This window comes from Megalobrama amblycephala, linkage group LG24 (assembly GCF_018812025.1).
Source record: "Megalobrama amblycephala isolate DHTTF-2021 linkage group LG24, ASM1881202v1, whole genome shotgun sequence".
NCBI classification, from domain to species: Eukaryota; Metazoa; Chordata; class Actinopteri; order Cypriniformes; family Xenocyprididae; genus Megalobrama; species Megalobrama amblycephala.
This window is the reverse complement of record NC_063067.1, coordinates 8,812,088-8,839,778: the sequence shown is the minus strand read 5'-3', so window position 1 is coordinate 8,839,778 and position 27,691 is coordinate 8,812,088. Positions and strand designations below refer to the sequence as shown.

The window sequence follows — 27,691 nt, the reverse complement described above, 5'->3', positions numbered from 1 at the left end:
TTATGAATCTTTTGTGTCGAATCAGCGGTTCGGAGCGCCAAAGTCACGTGATTTCAGCCGTTTGGCGGTTTGACACGTGATCCGAATCATGATTCGACACAAAAGATTCATAACGCTCTGAAGCTTCGTGAAGCAGTGTTTTGAAATCAGCCATCACTACATAAGTCGTTATTTTTTTTGTTTTGGCACACCAAAAATGTTCTCTTGGCTTTATAATACTAATATTGAACCACTGTACTCACATGAACTGATTTAAATATGTTTTTAGTACCTTTATGGATCTTGAGATAGGGAATGTCATTGCTCCCTATGCAGGCCTCACTGAGCCATCGGATTTCAACACAAATATCTTAATTTGTGTTCCGAAGATTAACGAAGATCTTATGGGTGTAGAACGACATGAGGGTGAGTAATAAATTACATTATTTTCATTTTTGAGTGAACTAACCCTTTAACTAACCAAGTCATTTCACTCAGCGGCCATCTTTGAATCGCCTCTGGGGCATTCAAGTGCATCTCTTTAGATGGGGAAACATCAAATTCTCCAAAGCTGTTTGCCAAGCTTTCGATTAAATTTCATATTTGAAATCACCAATGAAATCTGACAACAACTGTCTCATAAATTTATTTCTAAACGCTCAAATCATGACAAAAAAAAAATTTTTCAGGCTGGATCAAGCTAATGCGCATGCGCAGTCCTAAACGCGCGTCTCTCGTGTCTCACTTCTGAGGCGCGCGTCTGACTGTTTCCATAGGAACCGGAGCTTCTAACGGCCGCTGCAGTGACTCGATGACTTTACCAATCAGTAAATTGGCTCTTATAATAATAATAATAATAATAATAATAATACATTTTATTTACAATGCGCTTTTCTAAAACCCAAAACGCTACATTTATTTAGAAGCACTTTTTCTTATTTAGAAGCACTTTTTCCCATTCAAAACAATACGAGTAACGCGTCTTGTGTTATTCTATAGTCTTTGGCAAACATGCGTGCTTCATCATAGACAATCAAATCTATAATCTAATAGATATAATATCTAATAGACTGAATATTAATATGTTTCTGAGATAATAATTAGAGGTGCTGATTTAAATGATTATAGTAAATACTGAACCTTGTGGACTGGTATTTAAACCAGCGCTGAAGTGAGGCGTGTGTGCTGCTTGAACATCATTGGCTGAGCAGAGTAGCAACAAACAACGTCACACTTCAGCCCGCCCTCTGTCGTCACGGGCGTGTGAGAGACACAGGATGCTGCATTGAGGACTGATGATGATAAAGACAGGCCCATGTTCAAAATCAGACACTGTGAAGGCCTGAAGACACTGCGATATGTATGTTTAAGTATGTATTTTCATCTCACGCAACAAATTACTGTAAATGCCAAATATTTTAATATCTTATGGAGTTGTATAGAGGAGGCTGAGGCTAATTGTTACTCAGTTCAGTCAATATATCTCTCAGGATAGGTTTATTTTTGAATGTCAGTTATAGGCACATATATTAAAGCATTTGTTACAAAATAAAGCTATTTAATGTGTTGACACTATATGGGATGAGTTTAAAAAGCACATATATATATATATATATATATATATATATATATATATATATATATATATATATATATATATAAATCAAGCATTACATTATTTAGCATAACAACACATATTATAATTAATAAATTATGTAAACACTTGCCCCAGTATTAATGTGACAAACTGCTCAAATTGACATTTATAAAAAAAATACCATTGTCTATCAAACAGCATGTGACAACTAGCCCCAATTTCCTCTATTTGTATCATAATATATTTTTGTTCTCATATCATTGCTGAGGTTTTGCCATTCCAGCTCTAAATCTGATACATTTGAGGCTGCATTTTTGAAACCATATTTTTTTTTAACGGTTGTCTTGAATTTACCACAAAATCCTGTTTGCGAGAGAGCAGCCTATGAGATGGTGACACTCTTTTAAAATCAGGAAGTGAATTCAGAGAGAGAGAGAGAGAGAGAGAGAAAGAGAGAGGAAATTCATGCAAGCAAAACTACTTCTGCTCTGAGCTGCATGCTTTAGAGTTTGAACAACTTTTTACGGCTGTACGTGACACTGACATGAAAGAACGGGCAGGAAATGCTGATGGGTTACAGGAGAAACTCCATGCATATTAAGCAGTCGCATTGGTCTAAATATGAATAGCATAACTAAAGTTACAAACTCGACTGCAATTAGAGCTGAGGTGAGAAGACATGAAAGCTTACAAAAAACCATAAACAAATTTCTCAAACAGCTGGAGAGGGTTGAGGACCAGCAGCTCAGGACAGGACTAAAGGTTTTTCTTCACAGCATACAAGGTGAGCCTGAATTCATTGGAAAAGTCTCCTAAATATCATGAGATTGTTTATTTTATCCCCTAAAACACTTACTGATAGATTCCTGTATCATTTTGCAAGGTGTGATGTTTACTTAAGGGGGTCTGTTGCTTACCGAGGAGACATGTTCATAAACAGCATGCATCTAGATTATTCTCAGAAGAGAACAAGTTTACTAATCATACTGGAAATGAGTTTATTTGAGCTCCTTGTGTGAGATAAAAATGCAAGGAATTAGGAATTTTTTGATTGCTATTGATTGTTCCACTTTTGCAGTGTTCTTTATCTTGAGTTTTATAATCATATCAAATTATTAAATGTCCCAAATGTATATTTTAGAGAAGGCAGACAGATAAAAAGGAATATAAATGTTTTAACTCATGTCAAATTGAGTTATATAACCAGCAGACGTCTCCAAATGCACATGCTCCTCCATTAGACTGTGATGTTGAACTGTTACTACAGTCCGGATGTAGAATCAGAATCGTGAATGTTAATTTACAGAGGCCCAGGTTGAAACACTAGCACCATCTTAGAGACGTCGTCATGATGGCAAGCTTTTGAACACGAAGTGCTGGTCCATTTCCTGTCTGACGCTGACATGCTGCCCACGAAAGCCACATCCTCTTCATCTCAGTCACCACCTGTCTACAGTGCTACTCTTACTCTCCCTATCTGACCCCATTATTTTTAGTTTTCCACAAGATTATGCTTTTTTTTTTCTGCAGGGATTTTTTTTGTTTGACTTTAAATAATCTGGCATCCATTGATGCTCCAGCCAATGAGCCGGGTGTAAAGTTAAATTATTTTAAGATGCAACGTTTATAAATCGTGTTGGCAGTAAGCATCCACGCAGTGCATATTTTCACATTGGAACTCAGGTGACAGTAAATAATGCCTCTTTAATATAGTGTTTGTCGATGCTCCTTATAAATTACTTCCTCCTCACACTTCCTCTTGTGAGCATTAATGCATCCGTCACTCTAGATTGCAGCTCAATATGAAGACGTTATCCGTCAGCGTAATCTCACTGACATTTTGTTTCTTCAAACCAAAACCAAAATTAAACAAGATTGTTATGGTACTTACCCATGCAAAACTTGCCACAATGATGCTAGGATATTCTGGTTTCTTGTTTCTATGATATTGTAGTAGTCCCTAGATAATGTTCAGATTTTTTCACCCATTATCATTTTCCAGGAGAAAGTCGTTCACTTGCATTATAACCAGCATACTAATGATGTTCTGGGAACTTAAGTTGCAGAACAAACAAGATGAAATAGCAAAAAAACAAAAGGATCATCTTTGAATGTGGTTTATTTAGCCCACATAGTCATATGATGATTCAAAGGATGCTTGGTGGGAATAAAATAAAAGTGAAGGAAACTGTAAAGGGGAAATCATTGCTGTTGGCTTCTGAGCATAGGGATTTGAGAATAGGACTGACACATTTAAATGTTGATTACTGCAGGGAGCCAAGAGAGTGGGAGACGGGCAGAGTGACAGCGATTTTGGGGAGAGAGAGAGAGAAAGGGGAAAATATATTTATGCGAGTGTGAGTTCTCCAAGACGGAGATGTCTACCATGAAATTTTAGCACAGAATATAGAATTTATATACTATATAAATAAACTAAAGCTTTGGATTTTCTGGTGACAACGTGAGTGGCGCTTGCTTGTGGTTGCCAGGATGTTGCTATGTGGTTACTAGGGTCTTCTGGTTGGTTTCTAGGGTAATTTCTGTCATCATTTACTGCATTCTTCTGTGGAATACAAAATAAGATTAAAAAGCTTATCCTGAAAGTCACAGGGGTTCTATGTTGTTTGGTTCCAAATATTCTTCAAAATATATTCTTTTGTATTCCACAGAAGAAAGTAATACATACAGGTTTGGAACGACATGAAAGTGAGTAAATGATGATAGAAATTTAATTTTTGAGTGAATTGTCCCTTTAACTTAACCATGAGCAATAGTAATAGTCACTAAATTCTTCTTCATTAGCAATAAAGAAGAAAATCAATAAAAAGAACAAATGAGAGACATTTATATACAAGTAACTGCATGCCCTCTTCCTAAATGTTGTTGAATTGTGTTCTGAATGACACCTGTCATCATGATTGATAGCAATCAATATCATATATTATTGATTTGTGAACTCTATATGACTGCTAATTAACATTTTAAAGGCAACACCTTCCTCAACATATATATATATATATATATATATATATATATATATATATATATATGCTGTATAGATTATCAGGTTTAAGACATAAACAGCCTTGTGTAGGACATATTGATATTTACATTCATAAATTTATATGTGTGTGTGTGTGTGTGTGTATATATATATATATATATATATATATATATATATATATATATATATATGCTGTATATTTGATCAGTTTTAAGACATATAAATAGTCTTGTGTAGGATATATTGATTTTTTTTTTTTACTCTCATCCCAGTTAGGGTGAATGAATTCGAGTGTAGTATTGACTCCAATCTAGCACATTTGACCAACAGTTCAATCAATAAATTGTCAATAATATTGCATGCCCTCACTCAGTCGCTTACTCATTCATAGACACCTTGGCAAGGACAGTGGGTGCACAGAGCAGGGGGTTAGATATGGAGATAGCGAACGGGAGACTAGATGGAATCAGTGCATGAAGGAGGAGGAGTTTAGCCTCGGAATACCTTGGTAACAAGCAAGCTCAGTGTCTAGGACAGAAAAGGTGGGGGGACACGGCGGCTCTTGAATCACTGTACTGACTGTGACTGTGATATGTGGCACATTGCCGCCTGATACAGCACTGGATCGAGTGCAGAATTTGCCTTATTGATGTGTCAGTCTTGATTAGCTTTTGCACGCAACCACTCGTATTTGTGTTTTTCTTGACCTCTTTTCCTTGTCAGAACCTTGCAAGCTTTACAGTCTGTCTTTATTCCTCAACACATCACTGATTCTCGCTTTTTAAGCAGGAGAGAGTGCGAGCGAGAGAAAAGAGAGGGAGAAGGCGAGGGAGGGAGGGAGAACGAGAGGAGGGGGTAGCAGGCTGTGGAAAGCAGGGGCTGGGAGCTGTCTGGCTGGTGACAAGGGCAGAGAGAGAGAGAGAGAGAGAGAAGCAGGAGATGGAGAGAGAAGCAGGGTATTCCTGCACGGTGCCGTTCTGCGTGGGTTTGAAGAAGACCTTCCACTGGAGAGATCTGAGAGACCCTTGTTCATGATGCGTGACTCGTCTAAACCTTTAGCGTGAGACGCACCTTCTTCTCTAGAATGAAGCATGATCGTCTCGTATGTCTGCATTATTGACATCCCCGACTGCTTGACGCACTGATCACCGGAGGCGTGATGGATAGACTCTGTGTGGGGACACTAGGATCTCTCTCTGTGGACTTGCCGTAAACGTTTCCACCGATCCATGTGGCATGTAGACTGACTCCTCAGTTCGACTCTTCAGTCTGTCAGCATCTCCTCCACACGCTGTGGGGCAGGTTGGTGAAACGATGTGCCTTGATCTGAGGTTAACAGCTCTGCATGTCTCCCAGATGTAATTTTACTCTTTTTCGTCCTTGAAGGAATTTTCGATCCTGTTTCCATCTTGTGCATTGTCATTTTTGCCTTTGAATCTGCCTCTTGTTGAATGTAGTCAATGGAATCGGGAGCATGCTTTTCATGCAGGTGTGGAGAAGTGGGCACATGTCTGCATGCTTAAAATAGGTGTGAGAGGACCAGAGAACAGCAATACGAAGATAATTAAGTCTGGGAAGAAACATGAAGGTGTGAAAGAGCACAAAGGACATTAGCTAAATTTTTTCCCACTCTAGGGAATGAGGTTGCGGTTCACTTCTTTTTGACACATTTGGCCGAATTGTCTTTTTTTTCTATGAATTCTGTGATTTCTTTCTGTTGTGGAAGCCATTGAACAAGTGAATTTGATTCTTTGAATTAATTTTCTGTCCTTGATCTGTTGAGAAATTCTGGACCCCATGAACCGAACCGGGACGTCACAGCCAAAAACCACTTACCTTATCTCCCTCACCTTGGTGAAGGTAGAAACCACTGAGGAAAATGAGTTGGAGAAGTCCAGGCCAGCTGTGGAGGGAGCGGTGTACGATGCTGATGGAGCGAAACATCTCAAGCACGCTGGATCCAATAATGAGGGCCAGGAATGCCAGAAAATGGGTGAGGCTTTGGAGCTGGAAGCTGGAGAATCTGTCAAATTCTCAGTGGAACAGGAAATACTCCAAAGCCCAAGGGAGGACAAGGCACTTTTTGCAGATGGTGCTCACCCTGGTGATAGACAAAAATCAATGATCTCATCAACCACAGAGAATGGAAGAGCCAGAGAATCAACTGGAATGCCCCAAACCTCTTATCCCCGGGATATAGCCAGACATCTGGGTGACATCCCGGTTCGTGCGACCCAGCGTCCCGTGTCTCTCCTCAAAGCTCACGGCAGTGGCCGTGAATTGAAGGAGTCTAGAGAGAGCATCCATGCCTCCTCAAAGAGCCTTGACCGTAAGGACAGTCGGACCAGGATTCAGTCCCCAACAAGCCCGACTCCTGGATCTTTTCGGGCATCATGGGCTGTAAGCGAGGTGAAAACTTGCGATGAAAACCTCAAAGGTGTTGGGATGAAGAGGCCCACTGAAGGGGACATCATAGCCATGCGAACCCAAAGCCCTCGAGCCGAGAGATTGAAGGCAGGATCTACATCTCTTCCGACCCCTGTCGCCTTGATTACCAAGCCTCAACGCAAAGGAAAGAGTCGCACCCTGGACAACAGCGACTTGAACTGTCTGTCCGAGGACCTCCTTAAGTGCAAAGGTGGTCAAATGGTATCTGACTTTAGAACAGCTCAGTCCCAGGGGGCTTCAGCACGTGACCGCAAGATGCTAAGATTTATTAGTGGCATTTTTACCAAGAGCACTCCAGTTGCAACCAGTGCAACCATTGTGACCCCTGTCTATAGCACCATTCAGAGGGAATCCAGTGAAGAGGAAGGTAGGGGAATATGGCTTACTCACCCAATCATACAACTCAAACTCTCAGATAAGCAGAAGCAGGATTGTTTCTGAAAATGGGAGGGGGCACACTAGGTAGTTTGCACATTTTGAAAATGAGGGATTCTTTGAGTAAAAGCACCCGCAATCCATCTACAAGTTCTCTAAATGTTATGCTAATATTAAGGGGATTGTTCATCAAAAAATTTAAATTGTGTCTTTATTTACTCACCCTTCATGTCATTCCAAACCTGAATGACTTTCTTTCTTCTTTTGAAGAACTATCCCTTTAAAGTGAAGTGTCTTAATGTTTTAGTTTGCATTAATTTGAAAAATCAACATGTTGAAGTCTGTACACACATTTAGGGAATTCTGGTTTTATTAATTCTAATGCCTAGGGTTGTAGAGTTGGTGTTGAAAGCATACTGGTCTTTTATTTAAAACCACCCCCTACTGTTTCTTTTTCTGCACTGGAAAAATTGGAATGGGAAATAAATTTGATAATACCCATGCCACAGGCAGCATAATTTTGCCCAACATCCTAATCCCATCTTTGATGTTCCGCCCACTTCCTGTATTCTGATCTCATTCTTTCACGGAAGCTTCAATCCTTTCATCACCAGTCTCTTAATTTTAGCACTCTAAACTGAAGGTAAAGCACTGATTTCTGTAGTGAAGAGACATATTAAACAACATAAAGCAGTATCTGAATCAACAGGCAATTGCATTTTAAATCCACCCATGCAAAGTAAGTCTCCTATAACGTTGCAGATATGCCTCCAACTAATTTACATGCAGAGCTTGTTGAACAAAAGCTTCTTTTCAAACATCAGCATTTCTCAACAATATAGATCTGATAATTAGGTTTCCTCTTTTGTAGGATATAATTGATAATTGCACAAGTGAACCTCAATGTAGGTGTGTGGTCTATATGCTACGAGCAAAAGGTCTGATGTGTCTGTACACACGACGCATGCGCACACAAAATATTTACGTATGTGTTCTCCGAGTGAACAGAAGCAGCGGCTGGAGGTGGGGTTGTCATGGCAACAGGGAGGGCTGAGAGAGTTGCCTGTTGTGTGGCTGTGTTATGCCAGGGAGCGAGCCACACATGAAATGAATGGGAGTGAGGGTATGCGAGGAGGGGTCCTTTTGAAAAAGAGAGAGACCAGAATGTGACACATAGAGTGTCCGTTTAGATGGAGGGGGTGGCGTGTTGTATATGGCACATAAGGATCACACTGTCTAACCGCACTGGCTCGACTCCTGATGCGCCTCGCCGTACAATGACCTCATAGAATTGCGCTGAATTCGGAGGGGGTTAAACCTCTTCCGTTGTGTCGTGGGTGGCGTGTGAGAGAGGAAACTGCAAATGGCATGCATGCCAAGTCAGATCGTATGCCGATCTAAGCAGCGAACTCCTGCATCTGTGCGTCGTGAGCTGCTTTAATCAGTGCATGCCGGTCACAAGGGTGTATCGCACTGATCCTCCCCCTTAACAAAAGCATCTTTTGCTGCTTGATGCACCCACAGGGCAACACAGCTGTGCAGTTACACAAAAAATGAGGTGACATGACCGTCTATCACTGGGTGCCGGGTCTGAACCACCGGTGAAAAATAGCGAGAGTGCGCTAAGACTTCCAATATAAAGCGGAGAGGGGTGTGGGTGCTCCATGCTCACTGCTGCACGGATACACCTGCAGTCCTTCACGCCTTGTGAATTACTAGAGATTTATAACACTGCCAGATGAGCTGTCATATGAGGCTAAGGTGCGATCAAATCGCACTTCGATGCAGCATAGAAATGTGCAACAGAAGGGCAACGCCTGATCTGTGTTTCAATGGTCACAGCTTTGGTCTAAGAAACAGACGGCATCCTTAAGGCTAAACTGACTTTGATGGTCATGTAAGATAATGTGGCTTGATGTGAAGGGAGTTGATGATGTTATTAATTCTGCTGCTCAATGCTTGGAGGTTTTGAATGTTTTGATCACTGTATAATCATTAGATCGTGTCAAACTTGCTCTTCCTGTAAGTGAGTCATCTGAAGTTTCCACGTCACTGACATCAAGGGTCAGAACGAGGGGATTTAAGCCGTAGATCAATGTGAGAGACCTTTTTTAGAAAACAGAAATACAGTAGCTGACCTGCTGAGATATAATATTCATAAATCAGCACATATCCCTTCTCTTTTTTTGTTATGATTGATTCATCTATTTTTCTGTTGTACTTTTATTAGTGGTGCTTGCTAAGCACCTATAGCCTAATACAGATGAGAATATGAGAAAAATATAGAAGCTTAATTTGATCCCCACATGAAAAAATACGATAGTAATTTATAGTATATACTATAGTGTTTTTGAACCATGCTATAGTAAAGTACTTGAATTAATTTGTTGTGGTAATTCTATAGTTGCTGTGGTAATGTAAACTAAAGTATACTACAGTATTTATTACAGTTTATCAGTTCACTATAGTTAATACTACAGTATGCTGTAGCATTCATTAACAAATACTATAATATATACACTACAATTTACTATAGTATGGTTCAAAAACACTATAGTATTTACTATAAATTACTATAGTATTTTTTTCTAAATTAGATAATGCACTTATGAAGATACAATACTCTGTTTTCCTTTTTTCCCCATTAATTTAATCCCATGCCATGACAACACTGTTTGATTTATCAACCTTTGGCTGAGAGTTTGATTGACAGGCGATCTAACCAATCATAACACAGAATCCGCCATTTTGTCCGTCAAAGCACTAGTTAGTAGATTGACGTCAGTGGACTTGAACTTGAAAAATGGTGTGTACTGACATCTTTCGCAAACAACATTCCTTCTGATGTTCATTCATGTTTATTTGATGCTATAAATGAACTAGTTGGAAGAGATGATCGGTTCACGAGGCGCTACAGTGATCTGTCACGACACATTAAAGAGCCACAAGACGGCATTTATTGTTTAAATGTCTTTAAAAAACACATAATTTGAAATTTAAGACTTTGTTTCATATCAAAAGTAGTCTTGTCTGTTGACGCGATGCCAGTGTGATGTATTTTTCACTGCGTGAGGACATGATGTGTGGACCAACAGTGCAACGGTAACTAAAGGGGGCGGGTCTTTGCGAACGGTCAAATTCAGCATCTTTCGGCCTTATTTCACAGACAGGGCTTAGATTAAGCCAGGATTAGGCCTTAGTTTAATTAGGACATTTTAAGTAGCTTTTATAGACATGCCTTAGAAATAAAGCATTACTTGTGTGCATCTTGAGACAAAACTAATGACAGTGACATATTTTAAGATATGTCAGTGCAAGTTACTTACAGTTAAAACAGCTCAAACATGCATTTGAGTCTGGGACTAGGCTTGAGCCTTGTCTGTGAACCCGGAGGATAATGTCTTGGCCTAAAAAATTCAGAACCTGCCATTCAAAAAAAAAACCCCAAAAAAACACACATTAAATCTAAAATAGCTGACTTTCTGTTGGGTGGAGCTAATGAATGTATTTAGAAAGTTGTCCAGTTTGTTGAGATCAGTATATGTACCAAATTTGGTTACTGTAGTAGGTAAAACACTTCAGTTAAAAAGAGTGTAGGATATAGAATATTGAACTTGGGGACGGGCTCTTTTTACTAGGGCAACCACCTAAAAGACCCTAGCAACTGCACAACAACACATTAAAAGCCATTCAAACACCCTTGCAACTGGATAGCTAGCAACCCATTAATAGCCACTAAACGCTACTGCATAGCAACGCCCTGGAGACCAACAAGGCCGTAGAATGGGATGACTTTTCTTCATTGTATTTAAGTTAAAACTTAATTTTGACTTTTCTTTTTTCAGCATCATGTGCCAATAGCCAGGAATGGACCCTAACCCGTGCTATTCCAGAACTGCGATTGGTGAGAACAATTTTTTAATTCCTTAAGCATATATACAAAAATTTCAGATTGTTTTAGGCATACATCTATGAAAACAATTGGCTATTTCAGTTGGTTAAGTGCACTAAAAAGATTTATTTTGAATTTTTGTCATACTGATAAGTAAGGATACATCTTTGCCTGTAAGTAGTTTTTTAACACCAACAAAATTATCACTAAAATTAGCAAGAAGAGCATAAATAAAGACTTTTGCTTAAATTTCAATCAGGTCTCAAATGTGTCTCCTCAGGAGTTTCAGATGAGATCTCAACAAAGTCAAATGATATATATTCTGTTTTTTGAAGTGATGATTAAAAATATTCTTTCTGCCGCATACAGGGGGTTCTGGGTAGCATTCGCAGTGGAAAATCTGCTCTGGTAAACAGATTCATCACAGGAAGTTACCTTCCACTTGAATCGCATGAGGGTGAGAACTTTGTTCTTTCTCATCTGCTTTTCGAAGACTGTCATTTTAACCATTTAGGGTCATTATTGTTATTTTATCTTTCGCCTTTCTCCTCTTTTTCTTCTCTGGAAGGGGGAAGATATAAAAAAGAGGTGTTGGTGGAGGGACAGAGTCAGTTATTGCTGATCCGAGAGGAATCTGGTCCACCAAGTGCACAGGTGTGTTAATGTTCCTGTATTAACACTTGAGTCAGGAACTTACTGTCTGCACAACAAAAATATAAATAAAAATATTTAGTGTGCAATGAAAGTGTACATCTCCTAGTGTGGAGGTAACAAACCTACAGCAAGCTGTCTGTGCCATTAAACCGGGCTCCGGTTTTAGACTTGTGAACTTCCCTAAGCACTTCCCTTTGGGGGAATCCCTGCCGCTATTTTGAAGTGCGTTCAATTTCGTCAAGTGGTCAAGGGAAGTTTATTTGGACAGACCCTCAACCCCTCAATCTTTACAAGGGAGCGAGTCACTCAAAAATATGATATTGGAGTTATTTTGACATTTAACCGCATAATACTTGTAGCTACCTTAAGCTGTTTGTTTTTTCACACAGGTATAGTTTATTGCATTGTTATCATTTTCATTTGTGTAATTTTTCATACATTCAGGCCTATAGAATGGTGCGTAAAACAAATTCATAAGGAAAAAAACTGTGAATAATAAATCAGCTTCATAGCGGATTCAATTCATTTAAACCCATTGCAAAGGTTCCGCCAGTAGTGGGCACTCTTTCAACGTAAGCAATGATGTATATCGAGTGAACGAGATATGGGAAAAATAACAAAGAAAGGGCATAATAAACTGACTAATAGGCTGCGTTCTTCTACAAATTTGTATGCCCTTGACTCGTTAACTTCCCTCCATCTCGTGGACTCGGTTGTGCGTCATCGCTTACGTTGCACAAGTGCCCACTACTGGTGGAACTCGTGCATAAGGTTTAAATGAAACGCATTAAGCCCTTGATCACTTGGAATTCACTATGGAGCTGATTTATTATTTAAACCCCTTTTGTACTTATGAATTTGTTTTATGCAACATTCTATATGCTTATAAGTTGTTGGAGAAAATATATAAAATCCTATAGGTATATGAGCTGTTGAAGAAAAATAAAATTACACAAATTAAAACAAAATATCAATCTGTGAATATAAGGTAGCTACAATTATTATGCGACGAAATCTCAACATAATTAATATATTATACACTATTATGCGATTAATTCCCAAAATAATCAAAAGTTCATACAGTTCAGTTAAGCGCGATCTGCTGTGACGTCACAATCAAGTTGAATTGTGCGATACAAAGCTGCTTTAAGTGTACATCAGAGTAGACTCACTCTCTCAGTCAAAATCGAGGGGACGATTGTCTGTCCATATAAACTTTTCTTGTCCACTTCATGAAGTGGAACGCACTTCAAAATGGCGGCAGGGATTCCCCCGAGGGGAAGTGCTTAGGGAAGTTCGCGAGTGCATGTCTAAAATTGGAGTGGAACGCAGCCTTAAACGCAGCCACAGGTGTGGTTAACTAATTTTTAACTAGAAACTGAAGAAGAAGACAGTTTATGCAATTATTTTATAGTGCCCCTTGTGGAAAGATTGAGAATGCAGCATTCTTATGTTGTGTTATGAATTGCTCCTTACGCATTTTGGAATGATGCATGAAATTGAGCTCGCGTTTGTATGTATACTAACATTCAAAAATTTGGGGTCAGTAAAATTTTTTGTGTGTTTGAAAGCAGTCTTTCATGCTCACCAAGGCTGCATTTATTTGATCAAAAATAAAGTAAAAACAATAGTATTGTAAAATCTTATTACAATTTACAATAACTGTTTTCTATTTGATTATATTTTAAAATGTAATGTATTCTTGTGATCAAAGCTGAATTTTCAGCATCATTACTTCAGTCTTCACTGTCACATGATCCTTCAGAAATCATTCTAATATGCAAAAGAAAGAACTTTTAAAAGAACTTTTATTTAAAATAGAAATCTTTTGTAACATTATAATTATGATTACAGCCACTTTTTTCACAATTAAACCCAAACCTTTAAACAATAGTGTATTCTGCATTATACGCTTCCGGCTTTCCCCTGTTTTTCATTCCTAAATTTGTGATTGTAGATCTGCAACTGGCTCGATGGTGTCATCCTTGTTTTTAGCCTGGAAAATGAAGCAAGTTTCCAGGATGTGTACAAGAACTACAGTGAGCTAAGCGCACATCGTAACATAGCAGAAATCCCCATTATAGCGGTTGGAACACAAGGTAAGAGCTACACTCGTCTTGGATTCAGGGATGTTTTCTTGATCAATATGGTGTTGCGTACCAACTCTATGACCGTTTCTTTATCCTGCAGATAAGATTAGTAGCACTAACGCCCGTGTGATTGAGGACAAGAGAGTCCAGCAGCTGTGTATAGATGTGCGTCGCTGCACTTACTATGAGACCTGTGCCACCTATGGACTTAATGTGGACAGAGTATTTAACGAAAGTGAGTTTCATCTCAAAATAGGGGCTAAAATAGCATGTTATTTTCAATCAGGATGACGGTGTTGATTGGACAAACTTGTTTCCCTCTTAGTGACTCACAAGATTGTCGCTGCCAAGAAGCAAGCCGCCCTTCTGGCCTCCTGTAAATCTCTTCCAAACTCTCCGAGTCACTCAGGGGCCTCGACTCCAGTGTCAGGGCCCGGACAGGTATCTCAATGCTTATGAGTCTCTCTGATGAATCTCATGAAAGCTGTCAAGAAATGTCTGGGTCAATTCTTAAATCTAATTTTCATTACTATAATGCAAAAAGAGCCAAACCAAAATGTATTCAAACACATTTTATTCATTAATAGAGTTTATTCACTTTAGTTAAAAAAAATGGTAATAAAATATGACAAGATCTCAGAGTTAAACTGTATCAGAAAAAATAATCTTAATTATGTCAGATATGGTCAAAATGTCTGAATAATTTTTGGTCCCAAATTTTTATCAATTTTACTGGTAGTCCACTGTATGAATAATTTTTGGGTATAATATGTCAGAGTTTACTTTATTTTGCTATCCTCACTTACATAAATGAACTATAGTGTCCTGCACCCACTAGTAAAAATATATAAAAAATATAAAAAAAAGTCTGAATAATTTTTGGTTTCACTGTATATCTTATTAAATTTAATATACCTATTTTATTTTATTTTATTTTATTTTATTTTATTTTATTTTATTTTATTTTATTTTATGACCCAGACATTTCTTTGTGAGATTGACCCCTTTATCATTATAATTCTTGCGAAATATTTGAATGAATTAAATACCATCACAGTGTTGTATGGGGTGTAAAATATTTCTTTGACAAAATTTTCTGATCTGATTAGTTTCATATTCTTTGCTTACTTATGTGCTATGCACCAGACAATCAGATATCAGGTTGCATTTTGGTTTAGTTTTCATTATTACGGTAATTTTACAAATATAATCATTAAAATAAAATTAATAAAAAGAGAAATTACATGGCTTTATTATACTGTAGATGAATTATAAATAATTTCCAAATCAATACATACATTTTCATTTCAGACTGATGCATTACATATTTTTATATCCTTATTGTTGAGTATTTGACTGTGAAAAACTTTGTCTTCATCAATCTGTCTGCACCATTCGCCATTCCACCAACCTCTGTCTCATTCTTCTTAATGTCCCATCATCCTCTCTTAGGCCAGTAATGGGGGTCAAAGTAGTGATTACCCCTCCTCTTTGCCTTCTACCCCTGTGATAAGTCACAAAGACATACGGGGTGGGGCAAGTGGAGAAGGGGGCTCGCAACGAAATCTGCCCCGGCGACGGACCTCTTTATTTGCGGTTAGTTCTTTGAGCTCATTACAAAGAGTGTCAGATCTTGCCTGTTAGATTATGTGCAACACCAGTGAAACTGGTTGTGGAACATTTTGCATTGTATTATTTATATTTTAAAATATAGTTGGCCTTATATCTGAATGATTATAGTAATCTGAGGTGAGAGTGTGTAATTTCTTCTATACCAATTTAATATGAGAAGATAACAATTAATTGTGTGGCAGTATGAAAACATTATTCTGTTTGCCTGACCATTGGCAGATGGGGAAACCTGTCTGAAAACAGTTCTTGTTTTTGGTGATACTAGTGAAAATACACACGTCACCTTCAAATGCTGTTACAGTCTAACAGAAGTATGACAGTATCTTTAGTCTGAGATTATGTTTGTGAACTCTCTGTCACTCTAACTTTCACCTCATTTCATGAGTCACATCTGTCTTCCTTCCTTTATGTGTTTCACCTTCCTCTCATCTGTACTTTATCTAACATGTCTGATATTTTAGAACCGTCGTGGGAGTGACTCTGAGAAAAGAGCTTCAGACAGCAGAAGTGACATGAGCAGTCGGTCGGTTCCTATCAAACAGGTACATGTAAGATCTCAGCATTGACTTGAGGATGTGACGTGATGAAATGCAGTGGCCCAAAAAAGTATTTGGATGGATTTGGACATGTAGAAGGCACTGTAAAAAATGTCTGAATCTCATTGCCTTAGATGTAAAAAAAAATAAAAAAAATAATAATAATTTAAAAAAAAAAAATTAAATAAATGTTATTTTTATTTTTATTTTTTTAGGGAACTTTGTGGAAACGCAGTGAACGCTCTTTAAATAAGGAGTGGAAGAAGAAGTATGTGACGCTGTCGAACAACGGCATGCTGATGTATCATTCAAGTATAAACGTGAGTAATGCTTTCTTGTAATCCATACTGTTTTCATCTAGGAAAATAACTTTTCTTGCTCAGTATTTTCATCTTGTTTTCCAGTACAAATATCTAAACATTCTTATATCAAGATATATTTACTTGAGATGCAAAATGACTTAAGATATTAAGTCTTGTTTACAGAAAAATTGATCAAAATTAAGTGAGTTTATGCTCAACACAAGAAAAATATCTGTTAGTGAGGTAAGAAAAATAATCTTGTTTTCCCTTTGAATTAAATTTATTTTTCTGACCCCACTGACAGATTTTTTTAAGCATAAACTCATTTAATTTTGAAGATTTTTTTTCCAAAATCAAGACTTAAAGGGTTAGTTCACCCAAAAATTAAAATTATGTAATTTATTACTCTTCAGAACACAAATTAAGATATTTTTGATGAAATCCGATGACTCAGTGAGGCCTGCATCGCCAGCTCCCTTTTTCAATGCCCAGAAACCTACTAAAAACATATTTAAAACAGTTCATGTGACTACAGTGGTTCAATCTTAATGTTATGAAGCGACGAGAATACTTTTTGTGCGCCGAAAATAACAAAATAGCGACTTTATTCCACAATATCTAGTGATGGACGATTTCAAAACACTGCTTTATGAAGCTTCACGAATCTTTTGTTTCGAATCAGTGGTTCGGGGCGTGTATCAGACTGACAAAGTCACATGAACTATTGAAGTTTCAAAACACTTATGACGTAACAAAGCCTCGTTTACTGAAATCATGTGATTTTGGCGCTCTGAACCACTGAATCGAAACAAATGATTCGTAAAGCTTCGAAGCTTCATGAAGCAGTGTTTTGAAATCGCCCATCACTAGATATTGTGGAATAAAGTCGCTATTTTGTTATTTTTTGGTGCACAAAAAGTATTCTCGTCGCTTTATAATATTAAAGTCACATAAACTATTTTAAATATGTTTTTAGTATCTTTCTGGGCATTGAAAAAGGGAGCGTTATTGCTGGTGATGCAAGCCTCACTGAGCCATCGGATTTCATCAAAAATATCTTAATTTGTGTTCCGAATTTGTGTATATATGTATATATGTATGTATGTATGTATGTATGTATATTTGATTTTAGGAGTTTATGCAGAACGCTCAAGGGAAGGAGATGGACTTGTTGCGAGTAACAGTAAAGGTGCCAGGAAAACGTCTTCATCGCGCTGTCACTCCCGGTGGGCCGTCCCCTGGCCCTGCTCTTGTCCCTGTGCCCGGTGTAAATGGACTTAGTAAAGACAAGCAGTCATCTGAAGGGGGCGCTACATGTAAGTGAAATTTTAAAAATGTGCTCACAAATTAAATAAAATAATTTGAATGATTTCTCACTGTCATGGTTTCTCTCTTTCCAGCAAATCTTCTGACTGTAGAAGAGGCATCCAGAACTGGCTTGTCATTTCATAATGATCAAAAGGTGAAACGTTGCCCGTCATCTGTGTCTAATAAAGGGTTCAGTGTGGGTACGTAAATATTTTGTTTACACCTTCCATTCATTCCTTCTATAACAGTGTTGGAGAATAATTAATTAAATGTAGCAGTGCTACTAACCTGAAAATGACTGCAATGTGTAATGATTCATTTCAGTTCATATTTTCATTTTGACAGTTCATTTTAAAGAGTCATATCACTTAGTGGTGTTTAAAAAAAAATTACTTATTCTTTTTTGTACTTAAATATTTAGTTAAATACACCAGTCCATGACCAGTGTTGGGGAACTGCATTATAAAACTAATTGCATTACTTAGTTACTTTTTGTGGAAAGTAATGTGTTACGTTACTTTTGTGTTACTTTTTCTCACCTGGACTGGACTTGCTTGTTTGTTTGTTTTTTAATAACAACAAAAAAGTTCTGTTTTTGGCCAATGTAAAGGCCCTTTCACACCAAAAGTGAAATGAATAAACTTCAGGCTAATCACAAATGTGATGTTTATCTAAAGTAATTTCTGCTTATTAAAGGGATAGTTCACCCAAAAATGAAAATGTGATGTTTATCTGCTTACCCCCAGGGCATCCAAGATGTAGGTGACTTTGTTTCTTCAGTTGAACACAAATGATGATTTTTAACTCCAACCGTTGATGTCTGTCAGTCAAATAATGCGAGTCAATGGTCACACAATTTATAAGAGTCAATAAACATGCACAGACAAATCCAAACTAAACCCTGCGGCTCGTGACGACACATTGATGTCCTAAGACACAAAACGATCGGTTTGTGCGAGAAACCGAAACAGTATTTATATATTTTTTTACCTCTAATACACCACTATGTCCAACAGCGTTCAGGAATCGCTTAGTAAGGTCTGATCGCGCTCTGACAGCGGCAGTGATGTCTTGCGCATATACTTCAATGAGTGCTATACATCACTGTCGCTGTCAGAGCGCGATCAGACCTCACGAATCGAGTGATGAATGCCGTTGGACATAGTGGTGTATTAGAGGTAAAAAATTATATAAATACTGTTCGGTTTCTCGCACAAACCGATCGTTTCTTATCTTAGGACATCACTGTGCCGTCACGAGCCGCAGGGTTTCATTTGGATTTGTCTGTGCGTGTTTATTGACTCTTATAAATTGTGTGACCATTGACTTGCATTATACGGCTGACAGACGGCAACGGTTGGAGTTAAAAATCATCATTTGTGTTCAACTGAAGAAACAAAGTCACCTACATCTTGGATGCCCTGGGGGTAAGCAGATAAACATCAAATTTTCTTTTTTGGGTGAACTATCCCTTTAATATAGTTGAACTGGATCAACGAAAGTCAGCAGCAAAGACAATGGTTAATAAAGTGAGATTAAATACATAAAGTATATTTGTTTAATTTAATACATTAAATTATTGCCGGTTCTGAGATTGCATTTCGCTGTTTTTATTCATTTTGAGGAATACTGAATGTTTTTGTGCAATTGAGATGAGTAAATGCATGTTCACATTTAGTCTAGAACTACAATAACCGTCACAAAACGCCTCTGCGCTTTCCCACGATTTCTCTCAAAATGGGGACAGGAGAGCTGTTAGTCATTTATAAATTGGAAATAAGTAACTTGCATTACTTATTTGAAAAAGTAACTCAGATATTTTGTTGTAAGTTTAAAAGTGATGTGTTACTTTATTGGGTAATCTGATTACGTAACTCAAGTTAATGGTAATGCATTACCCCCAACACTGTCCATGACTGTGTTTTCGATTCAGTATTTTTCTATTTGATTCATTATTTGTAGTTTTATTAGTTACATTTAGTGTTAAGAGATATGTATTCTTTTTTTGTCCCAGGAAAATACTCAATATAATGATATTATATTATTAAAAATTCTGTATTATATAGTATATTATTACAGTATAATATATAGTAATATTATTTATTATTTAATATAGTATATATATTAGTATAGTAATATAGTATTACTATTATTTAATATAGTAATATTATTATTTATTTATATATATATATATATTATTGAATATATATGTATAAATCAATTACATTATAAAGAGTACTATATGAATTTTACTATAATATGTTTAAATATACCCAATATAATTAATACAAATATAATTATTTGTAATATTTTGGATTTATCATCGGAATAGTTACAAATCTTGTGCAGGAAATGTTTTGACAAAATTCTGTCCTCTTTTTTTATTATTATTTTAATAGACTCGAGCATTGAGGGGGCTACAAGTCCTCCTTTAGGAAAAGACCACATCCCGTCTTCTCCAATGACTGACAGGAAGAAGAAAAAACGAAACAGAAGTATAAACTTGAAAGGAGACGCAGCGGCTGGACAGGCTGAGGGTAAGAGATCAGATTTGTGAACGATTAACGCACGCCACATTGATCCAGTTTTACTGATAAAGCAATCAGATGTGTTATTGCGAAGAGTTTGCACATTCTCTGTCCTCTCTTTTCCTTTATGATTCCAGTGTGGATCTGATTAATTGCTTTCTGTAAGGTCCTCTTACAATCTCTTTTACTTCTTTCTTTCTTTCTTCCTTCTTTCCTTTCTTCCTTTCATTCCTCTTATCCTCTGCTGCCCTGGACTAATTTCTCGCACCGCAAGCCAAGCGCAAAATGTGGAAATTAAAGAGCTTTGGTAGCTTGAGAAACATTAACAAAACAGGTAACCTGAATGGATGAAATGTGTGAGTGGCTGAGCTGACTCTGTCTCGCTGTCTTTTCTGCAGTATGTCCATCTCTTGTCACATCATTAGATTACAGCAAATGGATCTGAGTGTTTCTGTCTGTGTTCCTGTCTCCTCAAACACATAATTATACTGAGACGATGCATTAGACCGAGGACACAATGGGTGTTTTTATTGATCCCTTCCTCTCGTGTAAATAACTGTTGCTCTTGCCCAAACAGAAGAGGAGAGCGCAGACTTCATCATCATATCGAGCACAGGACAGAGCTGGCATTTTGAAGCCCAAAGTCAAGAGGACAGGGACGCCTGGGTTCAGGCCATCGAAAGCCAGATCCTTGCAAGTCTACAGAGCTGTGAGAGCAGAAATAAGGTAAAGAGGGCATTAAATAATGATCTAACAAGCTCTAATCTGATCTTCAGTCTGTCATTATCAGGAACATTTTAAAGATTTGCAGCACAAACCGTATAAACTTGTGAGAACACGATTTCACTATTTATGTTCAATGTGCATCCAAAAATGAATCTATTAAATTTTTTGTGGCCAGTAGGTTTTAAAGTGCCACTATTATGCTTTTCCAGATCTGTTTGTGAATGTAAAATGTCTGCAAAGTTTCAAAGATCAAAGTTCACGATAAATAGAGTTTTCAGTTTTCAGTCACGTAACTTGCACTGAGACCTGGAAACATCCATAGAACTGCATTACAGGCCTGAAAAATGTTTATCTCAAAAGAAGAAAAACAAAAACATGTGAATAAAATGCAAGTTTTGGGCACCCGTGATCCATATCCAGCATGTGTATTTCAATCACTAAAAACAGCGAGACTCTGCATAAACGCTTACGCTGCATTCACACGGGGCATCTGCGTTAACGTTTGTCATTTACTTTAAATGGGTGACGTCATGCGCTGCTGAACTTAATTGTGAGTTCTGTCACTTCACTCGCGTTGCTCGCGGCAGAAGTTGAAGATTTCTCAACTTTTCGAGAGCCAACGCAGGCATCAGCCAATCGGATCGCCTTATGCAAATTCCCAAGCGCAGACCTAGCCAATTGCATTCATGCAACACCAGAAAGTAATGTTATTGGTTGTTATCTCTATAAGGGTCATCAGCACAAGCTTCAGACACGCCCTCCATCAAGCGTTGAGTTAAAATTTCCTGATAATTTAGTCACCCCCATGTCATCCAAGATGTTCATGTCTTTCTTTCTTCAGTCAAAAAGAAATTAAGGTTTTTGAAGAAAACATTCCAGGATTTTTCTCCATATAGTGTAATTCAATGGGGACCAACAGGTTGAAGGTCCAAATTGCAGTTTCAGTTCAGCTTCAAAGGACTTTACACGATCCCAGACGAAGAATAAGTAGCGAAACGATTGGTCATTTTCTAAAAAAAAATTTAATTAAAAATATTTTTTATCACAAAAGCACTGCTCTTCAATCCGCTACGCATTACGTAATAACGTTGGAAATGTCAAGTGTGACATAGGCGGAAGTACCGAGCAAGCGTTTAAAAAGCGAACGTGCAAAGACTAAGTCAAACGGCCTTTACAAAAAAAAAAAGATAAACCAACAATGTCGGACGATTTTGAAGTTGGAGGAGTTTTTTGAGTACTTCCACCAACACCACACGTGACCTTTGCAACATGATTACGTAATGCATGAAGTTGTGGATGCTAGTGCAAGACGAGCATTTGTGGTTAAAACGTATATAATTTTTAATTTTTTTTTAGAAAATGACCAATCATTTCTCTAGAAAAGACACTTATTCCTTGTCTGGGATCATGTAAAGCCTTTTGAAGCTGCACTGAAACTGACATTTGGACCTTCAACCCGTTGGTCCCCATTGAAGTCCACTATATGGAGAAAAATCCTGGAATGTTGGCCTCCTATTTTATCTCCCAAAATAAAGAACCGATTCTGATCTGCCTGAAACGAGTCATCAGTAATTCCAGTCTTACTTACTGATCGTACCTACGTAGGTTTGTAACAAATTTGCATAATGCCACCTTGTGGTCTCCATTGGCTGCCTGTGAACAATGTCTACTTTGACCCTCAAACAATGTAGTTGTAGCAGACGCCTGGAAGGGTTTGGTTTGTGTTCGGTTTGTGTTCCACTTTTGGTGCACTTCCAAAGGATAAGGACTCGCGCTGGAATTGATACGGTAAAACCAATGCCATAGTTACTCTTCATATCAAGTGCTGAGGAAGATCCAGAGCTGAAATTCAGATATGGTAATGGGTGTTTTATTTCCGATGCAAGCTATATGTGGTAGACCAATGTTTCTCAACCAGGGGTCCATGGACCCCTAGTGGTCCTTGACATAATGCCAGGGGGTCCTTATAAAATATCTGAATATGAATGTTTGTATATTTTGACATTTGACATGTTCCCATAAAAGATAATATATGTATAATATAACTGACGATATTACTGAATATTACTGAATATTAGACAAGTCAACTAACGTAGTAGTAAATTACACTTGATTGCATTTGGTCGTCACCAAGACATTAACGATACCAATGAGTCAATTTTATTCTGGGGTCCTTGAGGATGGTTCCAAATATGACGGGGGTCTATTACTCAAAAAAGGTTGAGATTCACTAATCACAACAGACTGGGCCATCTGACCAATCAGAGCAGAGAAGACTCCCGGAAAGGAGTTTAGAAAGACTGAATCTTTTATCAAACCGTTTCAGACACTGTGAAAAAAGAGGTGATGCTGCAATGGATATTATGACAAAATTCAATTCAATGGATGCATGTAAACCTATTGTAGAAGCCCTCCAAAACTAAATTAGGAACCTTTAAAATAGCATAATAGGGGCACTTTCTTCCCTATCCCTAAAATCTAAGAGTAATAATTGGTTAATAGAATCAAAAAATGACACTGATTCATCCTACAAACTTAAATCATGTTAAACGGCAATATACTATACATATTAACAGTTTTTCCTGTAATATTACAAAATAATGGACTTAATTTTTAACTCTCAGGCTCGAAGGAACAGCCAAAGTGAAGCTCTTGCCCTGCAGGCCATTCGAAACGCCAAAGGGAACGACCTCTGTGTGGACTGTGCAGCACCAAGTAAGTGTTGTCCTGATATAATCAAAATGTAAACAATAAAAAGTATAGGTTGAGATCATTGTTCAGTATTATGGTCTCCTTGCAGATCCAACATGGGCGAGTCTTAATCTCGGTGCTCTAATCTGCATCGAGTGTTCGGGTATACACCGGAACCTGGGGACGCACCTGTCCCGCGTGCGCTCGCTAGACCTGGACGACTGGCCCAGTGAACTCACGAAAGTGCTTTCGGCTATAGGCAATCACATGGCCAACAGCATTTGGGAGACCTGTACACAAGGGTGCCAAAAGTTGACACCTGAGGCAACGAGGTGAGCTGGCTTTGACTGTGAATGTCATTGTGGACAGTGGTTCAGTAAGTTTTGTTTTACAGAGACATGCACAAATAAATTTAATTTATTCCTGTGACAGGCAAAGCTGAATTTTCAGCATCATTACGTGTCATGTGATCCTTCAGAAGTCGTTCTAATATGATGATTTGCTGCTCAAGAAACATTTCTGATTCTTATCTTATTATCTGCTTAATATTTTTGTGGAAACCATGATACATTTTTTCAGTATTCTTTGGTGAATAGAAAATTCAAAAGATTATAAATGTCTTTACTGTCACTTAAAATTGTGCTTGTAAATGTATATATTTGAAGTATGTTAAGATATTTAAAGAAAAAAAAGTAATCATTTTTGGTAGCATTAACCAAAAACATTAAAAAAGGTTGCAATGCTTCAGTCCTTGTCATGACACACATGTAAAGAGACCTTGGCTAACACGGTTAGTCACTATGGTAATAATTTGGCCTTTGCTTTGTGTTTGTCTCAGAGAGCAGAGGGAGTCGTGGATCCGTGCCAAATATGAACAGCGGGCATTTGTGTCGCCCTTGCCCGCTCAGTGTTCAGAGGACACAATGTCGACTTGGTTGCTTAAAGCAGTAATCGACAGGGACCTTCCCAGACTTCTGCTGCTCCTCGCACACAGCACCAAGGACCTGATCAACATGCCGCCTGAAGGAGCAGCGCAGCAGCATCACAGCGCGTTACATGCGGCCTGCCAGCTGGGAGACGTGGTCATGACACAGCTGCTGGTCTGGGTGAGTTACTGAGCCTGTTTCTTTGAGTTAACCCTGGAAAGCCTGACAACATTTTTGAATTAGAATTTTTTTTTTTTTGGAACAGTTTATTGAGAAAATATTTTTGAAAATCTTTAAATGTGACCCTGGACCACAAGTCGCATGGGTATATTTGTAGCAATAGCCAACTATACATAGTATGGATTTTTCTTTTATGCCAAAAATCATTAGGATATTATGTAAAGATCATGTTCCATGAAGATATTTTGTAAATTTTCTACTGTAAATGTATCAAAAAATATTTTTGAGAGTGGATATGCATTGCTAAGGACTTCATTTGGACAACTTTAAAGGCGATTTTCTCAATATTTTGATTTTTTTGCACTCTCAGATTCCAGATATTAAAATAGTTTTATCTTTTCCAAATATTGTCCTATCCAAACAAAGCGTACATCAACAGAAAGCTTATTTATTCAGCTTTCAGATGATGTATAAATCTCAATTTCAAAAAATGACTGGTTTTGTGGTTTATGGTCACAATTTTTTTTTTACATTTTTTTATACCTTTTTTTTTATTATCATATTTGATACATTAGGCTTTTATGGCTTAGATAGTTTGATATAGGAAAACATACAGCTCATGCATCTCATACATCTCAATTTTATTCAGACACCCAAACTCAGCAAAAATCTGCAATTTGGTGCGGATGCTGATATTTATATGGCCAAAAAGTAGGATGAAATTCTGATAGTTTGTAATGTAAATCAATGATATTTTTATAAAAGTATAACAGACTACTTGCATAAAATACATATAAATATCAGTTGTCATTCTATATCTCTGAATAATATGTCTTAGTAAGATGATATTTAAATTATTAGTTTTTATAATCAAAGTTTTGTAGTTTTTATTGTGGCGAGCAAAACATATAATGCAATGCTATACGAGAGAAATAAAAGTTCCTCAAAATCCTGATTTATCATATTTGAGACTTTTCTAAAAAATGATGTATGGTTAATCAAGCAAACCTAAGTTGCTTCAGTCCAGTAAATGTTCATTTTGAAATATTAATAACAATATAATAGTTATTCTGACATTTACTTTACAAAAATCATTAGATTTCACAGCAGAAAGACACATGTACCATGACTTGAAATTGGACATTTGTAAAAATTATATTAAAAGGCCTTTTACTTGCTAAAAATATAAACTATCAATCAGACGACAGAAGACATTTAGAAGATTGTGTGCAATGTTTGTTTTTTTAGCAAAGGTTTAATCATGTTGATCATTTAGAGGCCTTAGAAATGTGCGTATCAAATACGATACATTAGCCTTATAGTGTTAAATGACGAGTTCACCCCAAAGTGTTTGTAGAATTTTCCTTTTTGGGTAAACCATTCCTTTTGCACTTTCAGTATTGCATTGTTTGCACATTTCTAACGGCTACTTTTTTTGCTTAATCGTGCCCAACAGTATGGCAGTGACGTGAAGTCAAAGGATCCGCAAGGTAGAACCGCACTGACGTTGGCACGCCAAGCCGGGAGCAAAGAGTGTGGCGAGATTCTCCTCCAGCACGGCTGCCCCAGCGAGACGTCACCCACCTCCCCGACTCCTGTTCTCTCCCGCAAAAGTAGCATCACGAGTGTCGGACGTGTCAATTCCAGGAGGAGGGTCTCGTAACCCATGAACGTTCATGATCCATATAAACATTTTCCCCAGAGCCATTTTTATTTCTTCATACAGAGTTGTGTGTTTTGTGCGTCTGTGATTTTTTTTTTTTGTCCCAGGATATCGCCAACAACACTGTATTTATAATACTGTACATCCTTGTGGATTCCTCAGAAAAGGGGAAAAGTAAAAAGAAAAGAAGAAACTCCTAATTGTCCATATTAGAAGGCTTAGAATGACAGCCACAAAATTTCAACATGCCTTTTTAATGAAAATGAAAGCTGTTTTACCAACTAAAAAGCAATATTATTTATAATATGCTGATTAATATACTGTAATATAGATGCATTACATGGTAAAATGTAGCTTGAGAGTTTCCCAAAGCAATCTGAGGGAATGTATTTACCGTTATGACTGTCATTACCATTGTTCTTTAAAATAGTCATCATGGCTGAGGGTAATGTAATGTAAGAACATGTTTATATCCAGAAGAAATAGTATTTGTCATTGTGCATCATTTCTAAAGACTATAGACAATAAACTCCGATCTTCAACCTCCTGCTTGTTAAGTTTACATCTTTTTTTTATCAAAAAGCCAATGTTTCTACATTATAACGCCTCAAAACTTCACTATCATTGAAGGCCTGTTTGATTTCAGAGAATTCAGCTGGTTAAAATAGAAATTGTGCTATGTGTCAATACAAATACCAAGAGTTCATTACATTGCAAAAAAAATGCTGTTCTTAGAATTTTTGTCTTGTTTCCAGTCCAAATATCTAAAAATACTTAGATTAAGAGGCATTTTCTTGACAAGTACAAATTATTTTCTTGTTTTTAGGGGGAAAAAAAGTCAAAATTAAGTGAAATAAGCAAAATAATCTTAATCCAAACTGAAAACAAGATTATTTTATTTTTGGTTTGAAATAAGATTATTTTGCTTACCCCATTGACAGATTATTTTGCTTGTTTTAAGGAAAAACTCACTTAATTTTGACTTATTTTTCCTGAAAACAAGAAAATAATTTTTACTTGTCAAGAAAATGCTTCTTGATTTAAGAACTTTAAGATATTTTGACTTGAAACAAGACAAAAACTCTAAGTAAGAACAGCCTTTTTTTCACAGTGTATGCATATAAATGCAAGATCATAGAATGTTTCTTTGCCTTATTATC

The 27,691-nt window shown here is 37.3% G+C and overlaps 1 protein-coding gene across 7 annotated transcripts; it reads left to right on the top strand.

Moving 5' to 3' along the window:
- The first annotated feature begins 1,279 nt into the window (after positions 1-1,279).
- agap2 (ArfGAP with GTPase domain, ankyrin repeat and PH domain 2) lies at positions 1,280-27,077 on the top strand. 7 transcript variants are annotated; one of them, XM_048178114.1, is made up of 19 exons: positions 1,280-1,349; positions 11,249-11,307; positions 11,665-11,752; positions 11,864-11,949; positions 13,907-14,048; positions 14,140-14,274; positions 14,365-14,480; positions 15,492-15,635; positions 16,133-16,213; positions 16,423-16,527; positions 17,642-17,825; positions 17,910-18,017; positions 20,217-20,354; positions 20,620-20,679; positions 20,923-21,071; positions 23,696-23,786; positions 23,872-24,094; positions 24,601-24,868; positions 26,325-27,077. In XM_048178114.1, the coding sequence occupies exons 1-19, from the start codon at positions 1,295-1,297 to the stop codon at positions 26,529-26,531; spliced, it is 2,439 nt and encodes an 812-aa protein (XP_048034071.1). In that variant the 5' UTR covers positions 1,280-1,294; the 3' UTR covers positions 26,532-27,077. The 7 variants fall into 7 exon arrangements, with proteins under 7 accessions (XP_048034071.1, XP_048034068.1, XP_048034069.1 ...); XM_048178111.1 differs by lacking the exon at positions 1,280-1,349 and adding an exon at positions 2,035-2,360; XM_048178108.1 differs by lacking the exon at positions 1,280-1,349 and adding an exon at positions 5,462-7,395 and having other exon boundaries at positions 17,654-17,825.
- Positions 27,078-27,691: the final 614 nt, after the last annotated feature.

Bases quoted from the DNA above. Each gene is read 5' to 3' on its own strand.
- agap2 (XM_048178107.1), top strand. From the start codon at position 6,378: ATGAACCGAACCGGGACGTCACAGCCAAAAACCACTTACCTTATCTCC. The intron at 20,355-20,619 runs GTAAGAGATCAG...TCGCACCGCAAG, and splicing joins AGCGGCTGGACAGGCTGAGG to CCAAGCGCAAAATGTGGAAA. The intron at 21,072-23,695 runs GTAAAGAGGGCA...TTTAACTCTCAG, and splicing joins GCTGTGAGAGCAGAAATAAG to GCTCGAAGGAACAGCCAAAG.